This window comes from Durio zibethinus, chromosome 1, assembly GCF_047325235.1.
Source record: "Durio zibethinus cultivar Kanyao isolate XHJ-2024 chromosome 1, ASM4732523v1, whole genome shotgun sequence".
NCBI classification, from domain to species: Eukaryota; Viridiplantae; Streptophyta; class Magnoliopsida; order Malvales; family Malvaceae; genus Durio; species Durio zibethinus.
In genome coordinates, this window is record NC_143162.1 from 13,342,943 (window position 1) to 13,354,293 (window position 11,351).

The 11,351-nt window shown below is 30.6% G+C and overlaps 1 protein-coding gene across 1 annotated transcript; it reads left to right on the plus strand.

The window, feature by feature from the left end:
• Nucleotides 1–7,747: 7,747 nt before the first annotated feature.
• LOC111311169 (laccase-14-like) lies at nucleotides 7,748–10,746 on the plus strand. Its single transcript, XM_022910548.2, has 6 exons — nucleotides 7,748–7,957; nucleotides 8,059–8,210; nucleotides 8,324–8,568; nucleotides 8,712–8,837; nucleotides 9,205–10,152; nucleotides 10,268–10,746. Exons 1-6 carry the CDS (start codon nucleotides 7,865–7,867, stop codon nucleotides 10,399–10,401), a joined length of 1,698 nt encoding a protein of 565 aa, XP_022766283.1. The 5' UTR covers nucleotides 7,748–7,864; the 3' UTR covers nucleotides 10,402–10,746.
• The last annotated feature ends 605 nt before the right edge of the window (nucleotides 10,747–11,351 follow it).

Below are 11,351 nucleotides of genomic sequence, written 5' to 3' on the forward strand. Positions count from 1 at the left end.
AATTTTTGCAAAACACAAAATTTTTTTTTGTGTTTATATTGATGATATTTTAGTTTGTTCCAAAACTCTCGATGATCATAGAAAACATCTAAATCTCATTGCACAAGAATTTATTTTACATAGTATAATACTCAATCCTAAAAAGATCGAGTTAGAAAAAACTCAAATAGAGTTTATAGGATTAAAACTTTCAATAATGGTCTTGAACTACAAGATCATATTATTTCTAAAATTAGAGAATTTCTAGAACAAATGGAAACTAAGAAACAATTACAACAATTTTTAGTAATTCTTAATTATGGAAGAGAGTTTTTCAAAAATCTCTCTAAAAAAGAGAAAATTCTTCAAGAAAAACTTTGAAACAATACAGAATTTTCTTAAAAGGATTCTGATACAGCTATTATTAAACAAATAAAAGTAGAACTTACTAATATCCCAAAAATATATCTTTCTACACAAGAAGATTTGTTGATTTTAGAAACATATGCTAATGAAGAACATTAGGGTTGTGTTTTAAAAGCAAAAAGTCTTCATAAAAAATATGAATTAATTTACGATTATAATTTTGGCAAATTTAAACCCAATGAAATTAAGTACATTATTTTTGAAAAAGAATTATTAGCCATAAAAAATGCCATTACTCGATTTCATATCTTTCTTGCACCAAAAACATTTGTAATCAGAACTAATAACAAATTAGTTCAAGATTTTCTTAAAAATAAAAAATTGTCTGATAATCCAAGAAGGATAAAAATGGTATAATTTTCTGTGTCAATATAGTTTTACTATCGAATTTATTAATAGTGATAAAAATTTTCTTGTAAATTATCTTAGCAGGACAAATGGATCGAGGTAAACAACCTCTAAAAGCTTAACAAGACGAATGGAGAACTATTCAAAAAAAGCAGACCAAAAAAGTCTCTTCTTCTTCCTCTCCTTCTCATTGCTTTCAAAATAATCCTAACCCAGGATTATTTATCTACCAACCTCATGGGTATTTACCTCATCAACTTCTTCAAAGACCTTATCATCATTACAGAAATCAACAAGATTTCTCTTAATTTGCTCAAAATCCAAATCAATGGACTCCTATGTCTTATTCCCATATAGTTTCATCTACACAAACAAGTGCTTAAAGAAGTTCAAACCTCTAATCTAGGAAATCAAGGACTTTTATAATCTTAGACTTCAACCAAAAGTCTATGATTTATTGAATCATGTTTGAAAATCCCATCTCTCACAAAACAAGACCTAATTTCGAAAAGGGATGACTAGACTAGTTGAATTTTTGGTTAAACAAACCAAAAAACTTTAGGATTTCAAGAAGTAGCTTTTCAGAGTCTTCTTGCATCTAACCTGTTAAAACAACAAAATATAGATTTCTTTGCTCTGAAAGAAAATCAATATTCTGTACAAGAAATAAATAATTTCATGTCACTCTGTGAGTATTTTGAAAAACTAAAAATACGAAACTATACAGGATACATTTTTTTTGAAAAGGCTGCAATATTCCTAACTAAGGAATTATTCTAGTAGATAAATCTCAGCATCCTTCAACAAATAGAAAAACTGTTAGTTGAAAATTTGTTTGAATTCTACTTTGCAACTTACATTTTCACCACAGAACTTGGAGATCAAATCCCTAAACTTAAATTCAGACTTAATCGTGATCTTTTAAATATAACAAGTATCGAATTAGGAATTGTTGGTGAAATCCTTGTTCAAAATCTTTCTTTCGAACTCATCAAAGACTTCCTAGCTTTCATTAAACACCATTTTCTCCAAATGATAAAATATTCATGACACTTTTTCTATATTCATTTCCAAATAACCAGTATTCTAGGAATCTTTCAAAGAGAAAGATTTTATCAACTTTATCAGATCTGGGAAGCTCAAAAAATTCATACAGGAGCTTTGTTGGAACCACCAATGGATGCCTTAGAAAATTTAGATGATTTAAATAGAATCATTCAAAAATATTCAAATCCTTCACAATACCAATTCCAAACAAGAATCTCCATAATGCAAAAGCAAAAACCTTGCTTCAGATTGCCACTAGACCAAAATTTCCCAAAATCACTGCTTGGACTGATGCAGAAGAATTTTTATCCTAACGTATTATGCTCCACATGAAGACTTGGAAATAGAATCTGAACCAGAAGCATTAAAGCTACTGCATCACCTTTCAGAAATGAAAGATCTTGATCACCCTTAAGAAATTCTTTTCCAATGCCAAGAAGGTTGGCAGATGTGGAACAAGTCCAGAACAATGTCTTCTCAATCCTATAATCCGAAAGATGAAGAGTTACAAAATCTGGACAATGTAATTGAAGGATAAGTTATTCTAAATCAAAATAAGCTTCTTATTAAGCTGTCGATAGACATAAACAAAGCTATTCGAAACACTAAACCAACTGACAGAAATTACTATAGCAGATAGAAGGAAATCACTGTAGCAGACACTATAGCAAACATAATAAAATCTTCTACAGTTGGTACTATTTTTCTTCTTTTTCCTACTATAAATATGAGGAGTCATTCCTAATAGAGGCAGAGGCTTCCACCCTAGCAACTTTACTTTTTTCTTATTCTGCTTTTCACCAACCTCTCACTTAAAACTTGTAAAAGCTTTCTTTAAAGATAAGATGATTAAAGACTATGGGTGATGGATTAGATCAAATAAGCATTGGCATATTTCTTTAAGATGCAACCTTTTTGATTGGGAAAAAGAGCTATGGAAGCAATTTATAGAACTTCTCAATTTAACCTCATTATACATCTGACATTCAAGGTATCTATATTCCTCCCCAAAAAAAGAGGTTAGATAGAACATAGTTTGGTCTCCCCTCTCTAGGAGTATGGAAGTTAATATGGACAATTCAACAATAGTAAAGCTGGGCCAACAGGTGTTGGAAGAGTTATCGGAGACTCTGATGATAATATGTTACTCATCTTCTCCAAGAATGTTGGTATTATAGATTTAAATTTGGCAGAACTTTTGGCGATTCTTGAGGCTCTCTCATTTGTTGTTGAAGCCAATATAAAAATTTTACCAGAAATTATTATCGAAAATGACTCAAAAATTTTGTTAACATTATTTGCATATTTCAATATCAGTAGATGTCCCATCATGTTGACTGATACATCAAGTTTGTGTCTTTTCGTTCTTTATGTTAATAATTCAATGATTGATTTCATAGCCCGTTTTTCTTGCACAATCGGGATATTGCTTTCGTTTTGATCCCAAACAATTGCGTGAAGCAATAGTCTAACTCGAAGGATGCTAATTTTGGGCAACTTTCCTCCTCAGGTTTTATTTTATTTTTTATTTTTATTTTTTTTTTTTACGATAGTATAAGAAATAGAAAATTATGCTAAAATGCATTATATTACAATGTCCCAATGGCAAAGAAATTTTAAACAAAGCTTACATCTCGTGTGAGTATCGAAATTAATTTATATTGAATTTTTTTTTGAGATATATGTGATTTGTTTAATTGTTTGGTTTACTTATTAATTTTATCATTTCTATAATCTTATAAACTTTTATGAGATATATATATATATATGATGATTTATTTAAGTTTGAATTATATAACAAGAGATAGGGTTATGTAACTCAGATAGGGTGAAAAAAAGGTATATATGATGCTTCTTTAGTGAAAATTATTCATCTAGGATAAAAGACCATTATACTGTTTAAGGTCCAAAATATCTATACCAGTAACGGCCAATAAAACAAAAGCCAACGGCAAGCCTACAAACAACAAAGTAAAGAGAGTTGATGAAAGTTTGACGTCTAAGAGAAAATAGAAGAAATAGAAAAAGGAAGAAAATCATTTATACTTAATTTGTGAAATTACAAAAAATTATAGAAAATCATGCAGAAATATGGATTATGTGGTTCTTGAAATTTTATTCATCATAAAAATTGACCATACCACCACAAACAATAATATTTGATAAAAACAATTAAAATTTCTTTCTACTAAAGTGTTAAAAATTACTCACCATGAAAAATAAAAATAGACAAAAACATATCAAGCGGAAAGATAGTAAATATAACTAAAACTCTTTCAAATGACTTTGCTTTTACAATTATTAGATACAAAGTCAAGATAGTAAATCTAACTTCGCCTATGCTAATTTTGCAGTCTGCCCCTTGACACAAGTGTTCTCCAGCACACCAATTTGTAATTCCCTGTGTTACCAAAAACCTTGGCTCTGGCATTTATGACTCTATATCTTCAAAATGAGAAACTTTAATTACTTTTAAATAAGATTAAAAAATTCAAACACTATTTTTTTTTTTGTGCCCAATTGTACCACGTTGCATGTCTATAAGATTATAATCTATATCCAATGTCAAGTGCAACAAATTCTTGCTTCAGCGTATTTTACGTCAAGATTTGAGGCCGTCGCTCCCATTGCTATTCTTGAGTTTTGTTATTGTTGCTGCCAGCTCTCAAGTGTTGAGCTGCCTTTTGGATTATTTTATTTTTTCCATCGCTATGCATATATGCTTCATGGCTGATGGTTCGTGGCTGTTGGGTTTTATTTTTTTCTTCTTTTGTTAGGATTCAAATTTTGATGATTTTAAATATTAAAAAAATAAATTAATATATTTATTTTTTTTATCAAAATTTTTAAATAATATAAATCAAATAATAAAATTAACATAATTTATGGTTTAGGTGATTCCAAGCTGAATATTAGATGAATTGTAAGATCTTACTCCTCCTACAATTAATTCTTTTAATTAGTCGACATATTGAGGATCCCACGAGGTGAAAAGAAATATGACAAGTGCTACACACATTCACATATTACACTTTGTTTAAATATATATATATATATATTACATTTGAATAATCCATTTATTTATTTATAATTTTATTTTAGAGATTTAAGTGAAAAGTATTAAATTTTTTATGAGTTGTAATAAAATTTTGTTAATAAGTGTGACATTAATGTATTAAACAATTACGTGTAACATTTTCTGGAGATTTAACAAATTTTTTACATTACTAATTTATAGAGGCACAAATTAGCTTTATGATGTGGCTGTTTCAATGGGTGAAAAAATAATAATGGAGATGTAACTAATGAGTCCGATATTCTCTTTGCTGTGAAAAGTAGCATGTAATTAATGGAAGAAGAAAACATGTGCATGAAAACAACCGAATTGACTTAACAAATATTTCAACAACATTTTCCCACTATTTCACGTTGCCCCAAAGTTATGCATCTTTAATTAACTAAGCTTGAGAAAGCCTTAATATATAACCTTCAATATATATATACATATATATATATATATAACTGAAAATATCATCTTCTTCATGCTTTAAATCCCCCCCCCCTTTGTTAGCTAAAAAAATTAATTAAATATTTTTTTTATCTAAATTTTAGAAATATACAAATTAGTACATAAATAAAAAAAATTTAATCAACACTTGTTAATCCGAGTGGTAAAGAATTCGATTTTTTAAAATAAGATTTCGATTTCAAATCTTGTAAATGAAAAAAATAAATTTAAAAGAGTTTATTTCTCTTATAAAATTTGATCTGATTTGATTTCAGATTAATCAAAATTTAAAATAACTATCAAATATCGAAATATCTTGGATAAAAAAAATAAAAAATTTAATTTGTGGATTTAAATTTTCAAATTATGTGATGTACTTTTAGTTATAAAAAATTACAGTATCATCATTAAGTCAACTCACCTATGTGACGTTTTATTATCAATATATAATCACTTAACGTGCACACAACTGTCAGCTTTCTTTTTCACCTCTGTGCAGTAAATATATATTCCGTCACAGACTGACCAGCTAAGATATTCAAAGCTATACATGGAATTCATATAGAATTTTTACAAACTATTTAGCGTTTCTATATATTTAACACACGTTCGAATATGGCGTGTAAGTGAGACGGTGTTAGAATATTTCCGATTAACATGGGATATTATTAAAAAGTTTAAAATGCAACATTCTTTTCATTCACGTATAATTTGTATATTTTATTGTAATTTAGACACCAAACGCGTAATTTAACTAAAAAACATGGCAAATTAGAGATGATTCCTTAGACAATCAATCAAGAATGGTGCGGCTTCATCTAATCTTCTGATTGGATTCAGCTATCAAGTGGCATAATAGGTGAAGAGTTCAAATCATGCGGCTATTAGTTGTTATGAATAAACAAATAAGTCGAAAGATTTACAGATAAAGCAGTAGCAGCCAGCAGGCATTCTTGCAAGAAATAAATTAGAACAGTAGTGATGGACTTCTCTTTCATTTCACACAAGAAGTGACTTAGAATAACAGATTGCTTAGGTTGACTTGTACGCGGAGTAAGTTTCCGTTGGAAAGGGAAAAAAGAAAAAATCTGTTGCCGGTAATATCCGAACAGTGATAGATTTCTCCTGAACCTTGCAAGAAACGACGTCTTGTTAGCATAAGAATTTACTCGAGTACGCGGAGCTAGTAGTTTCCCGCATAAGTTTACACCGAAAAAACGTAGCTCTTAACACCGTTTAGAATTTAAAATCTTTAATTGCAAAGTGTTAAGTTGAAGCTCTACGGTAATTGCGGGTTTATTGAATAAAAGAAGAATACTTTGCGTGGACATTTCATGTGTAATAAAAAAAAAAAAGAAAGGCAGAGTAAATAAATCAAGATACGGTACTATGAGATTAATTTAAGCTACAAAAGTTCAGTGGAAATGCTCCCACCGCATTAAAAGTTATATTATATTTTGGTGCGGTCCAAACATTTCCACTTAACTCTTAGATGCAGCCCTAACAGAATAAATTCATTTGTCCAGAAGTAAGTTTTTTTCTTTTCGTCTTTTTTTTTTTTCCTTTTCAATTCAACCCATTACGGTGGAACCCTTGCTCGTGTTATTTTTGGTAGCGTTACCATCGAATATATGATTCTTTTGTGACGCCACTTTCTATTTTAAATTTTTAAAAGAAAAAAGAAAGATAAAAGCTAAAATGTCAAAATATCTTCAAATTATAATTCAATAATTATTTAAAATTTAAAATTTTTATTATAATTAATAAAATCCTTAATCTTTTATTTCAATTTAATTAAATTTTTAAGTAGATGAAATTTAATTATGTGATAAAATTTAATTAATTAATTCTCGAAATATAATCAATTGAATCCTTAAAGAAATTTTAAAGAGAAAAAGACAAAGAAAATAAGGAAGAAAAAAGGTAAAAATATTTTATTTTATTTTATTTTCATATATATATATATATTTATTGCATTAAGTGATAAATTTTCATTTATTTTGTTTAAATCACATGAAATTTTATTTTGGTTGATAAAAAGTTAACGATATAAACCTTTTAATCCAAATAAACACTTAATTATATACAAATAAATATTAAAATAATTGATTAATTATAATAAAAAATAAAAATTTAGATAATTTTTTAATTATAGTTCAAAACTTTTTATACCCTTTCACAAAAAGCATACTAACCACCAAGTTATATAAATACTTGTTGGCTCAATGGATCCTTTTTTCGACATTTTGTCTTTCTATTCACAATGTCCAATGTTAAGTTTACTTCAGAACAATGACCCCAATGAAAATCACCGGCAATCTGAGCCTTGCTCGCACGACATCCGTCCCATGTTTTCCGTGGTTTTTGTTCTGAAGATTTATTATTCTATAGTGTTTTCCCAACCTCAACTATAAACAGACTGTAATAAGCATTGACCAGCTCAAGCTTTTTCTATAAATAGCTCATACAAACAAGGAGACCAACACAAACCGTAGGTCTCGTTAGAGAGTTTTCATTCGCTTCGGTGAGAGAAGTGCTTGAAAAATAAAACCAAAGATGGGTTTAACCTCTGGGGTTTTTGGGTTTATTTTCCTTAGTGCTCTGCTTTTCAGCATTGCTCAGGGTGCTGTTCATAAGTATTATTGGGTTGTAAGTATATAGCTACTCAATATGCCACTGTTATTTCGTTACGTTTGGAACATAGCATAGTCCTAGAAACTAACAAAAATATTATGGAATAATATTTGCAGGTGAAGCAGACTAATTTTACAAAGCTGTGTACCACATCCACCGTTCTTACTGTGAACGACAGCTTTCCAGGTCCAGAGATTCATGCTAGGAAAGGTGATACCGTTTTTGTCACTGTCCAGAATGACGCGCCATATGGAATCACTATTCATTGGTATATTGATATTTTCTCTCAAGCAATCTCTTGAAAATTCATTTCTAGGAAAACTGAGGATGTTTAAATTAAAGAAAAGGCAAACCAGATTAAGAAAATTTTGATATTTGCAGGCATGGAGTTAGACAGCCGAGGAATCCATGGTCAGATGGTCCAGAGTACATTACTCAATGTCCAATTAAGCCAGGGGGAAATTTCACACAGGAGATCAATTTGTCAACCGAGGAAGGAACAGTCTGGTGGCATGCCCACAGTGACTGGTCGCGTGTCACAGTTCATGGAGCCATCAAAGTTTTTCCGGCCAAGGGAACCAGTTACCCGTTCCATAAGCCTGATGGAGACCAAACTATTATTTTCTGTAGGTGAACCAGTACTGATGATCAGAATGAATAAGTGCATGTTGAGAAGTTTAAATAAAAAGTTTTCTCCCTATCAATTCTGTTTTTGACAGCTTTGATGCGCGTTTCAAACTGTTAATCAACACCTTTTTCTTGGTGGCAGCCTCCTGGTACAAATCAAAAGTGATGGATGTGTTAAACGAAGCTCTCGCAACCGGCGGTGATCCAAACGTTTCAGATGCTTACACCATCAACGGTGAACCTGGAGATTTGTACAACTGTTCCAAAGGTATATAAATCAAAATAATCCAAAGATATTTTAATCAGTTTACTGTTAGCAGGGTTAATGTATTGAATTGCGGTTAAGATACTTTTAAAATCCCAAGCTCTGGGAATTTAGAGTCCAACTGGAAACTACCTAATTCTAATACTTTTGGCATGAATCGTAATTTTGCCAAGCTAGATTCATAATTATAATTAATGCTTTATCTGATCAAGAATTTGATTTATATATAGAAGTTAATTCAAGTTCATAAAACCACTACCTAACGTTCAACACTTTAACTTGATGCAGGGATAACACCATTTTTTTTTTTTTTAAATTGAATTTGTTTCAAATTAATAATGTCAATTATATGATTTGTATCTGGTTGCAGAAACAATGTACAGTTTGTTGGTTGAGACTGGCAAGACTTATCTCCTCCGCATTGTCAATGCAATCCTGAATGAAGAAATGTTCTTTGCCATTGCTAACCACAACATGACCGTTGTTGGGTCGGACGGAGCATATGTCAAACCCTTTTCTACTGATTATTTGTTCATCACCCCAGGCCAAACAATGGACGTTCTGGTTACAGCAAACCAATCAGCAAGTTACTATTACATGGTTCTTACTCCTTTTCTTGATACCGAGTCTTCATATGACAACACAACCTCAAGGGCACTTATCAAATATAGTGGAAATTATACAACTCCAAGCTCAATTCCTACTCCAACATTTCCTAATATCAGTGACTCAATATCTGCGCAACTCTTTGTTGTTCGCTTGAAGAGTTTAGCAGATGCAGCTCACCCAATCAATGTCCCCAAAAACATCACTAGACAATACTTCATGACTGTATCTGTGAATCTATTCGCTTGTCCCAATTCAACAGGTTGTACAGTTGATGGCAATAATAAGCTGGCAGCAAGCTTAAACAACAATAGCTTTGTGTTGCCATCAACGGCTCTGCTACAAGAATATTATGACAATAACTTTAATGTGAGCCGTATTGCTGATCAGTTACCGAACAAACCGCCTACTCCGTTTAATTACACAACAGTGGCGAACATGTCTACATATACAAACGAAGGAAGACGGGTTATAACATTGAATCATGGTGACGAAGTCGAAATTGTGTTCCAAGGAACGAACATAGGAGCCACGCAGAATCATCCCATGCATCTTCATGGCTACAGCTTTTATTTGGTTGGGACGGGGTCTGCTGATTTTGACAATGGCACTGATCCTGGAAGGTTCAATTTGGTTGATCCACCAGAGGTCAACACCATTGCAGTCCCTAGAAAAGGATGGTCTGCTATTAGATTCAAAGCTGATAATCCTGGTATGCATATTCCTTCTCTTGTACTTCCTAATTGCATTACTAATTAACATATTTAATTTATGCACTAATTCCGGAAAAAACCCAATGTTTAAATTTGTTTTCCTTTTTGTATAAGGGGTTTGGTTTATGCACTGCCATTTCGAGCGGCATACGACTTGGGGAATGAGCACTGTTGTCATAGTGAAGAATGGAGGCACCAAGAAAACAAGCATGCGTCCACCACCTTCCTATATGCCTTCTTGTTCTTAATTTTACATCAATCTAGTGTGCAGGGTTTGTTAAACATATTGGGTGTATGACTTGATAAAGTCATTCACACTATAAAATAATATTTTCTATGAAATTTCTTTCTATCTCGTTTGTCTATAATTGGCTAGCTAAGTACCCAAAACCTATATCCATTCGTTTGCAAGACGTGTCAAAAGAGGTATCTCTCAACTAAATCCAATGGTTTTTCTAGAACTGCCATAAAACTTACAAGAGGAAATGCAGACTGAACCAACACAACTATGGCTTTAGGATTGAAATTGGTATCTAGATTGTTGTTTTTATTCTAATGGATGAAATGATGATGATGCTTCATTTTTTTTTCCTACGTTTTGGAATAGCTGTTTTTATTTTAAGGTTTTTTCGATTCCGCCTTACACGTGTAGTTATTTGAGTTAATTATTAGCAATTTTTTTTTGTTTATTTATTTGGAAAAAAAGATTTTAACTTAACTTTTTAAACATATATACTGATTTATTATTGAGTTAAATATTAGTAAACTATTGACATTTTATTCCTTTTTTATTTTTTGAGAATTATTGTTATTATTATTTACAAATAAAAAATAAGGATAATGTACTAAGATTAGACAGATATATAGGTGAAGCATTCAGTAGGCTTGCTACCCTATCCGGCCTTACTCCAACTTGGATTGATCGGTAATATTATGATTTTAATAAGTAAATAATTTTACTTACTTTTAATTATAAATATATCTAAAAATATTCACATATTGATATAAAAACTTTAAATATCGAATCATGAATTAATTTTAAATCTAAAATTAAATTTTAAAAAATATTATCTAAATCTAATTCAATCTGAACCCACACTATTACATGAATCAAAATATTTTTTATTATTTTATTTTAAGGTCAAATAAAGAGTATCTCATTAAAATTAATTTAAATTTGGGCTACAACTCATAACCT

Bases quoted from the DNA above. Each gene is read 5' to 3' on its own strand.
- LOC111311169 (XM_022910548.2), top strand. From the start codon at position 7,865: ATGGGTTTAACCTCTGGGGTTTTTGGGTTTATTTTCCTTAGTGCTCTG. The intron at 8,211-8,323 runs GTATATTGATAT...TGATATTTGCAG, and splicing joins TATGGAATCACTATTCATTG to GCATGGAGTTAGACAGCCGA. The intron at 8,838-9,204 runs GTATATAAATCA...ATCTGGTTGCAG, and splicing joins TTTGTACAACTGTTCCAAAG to AAACAATGTACAGTTTGTTG.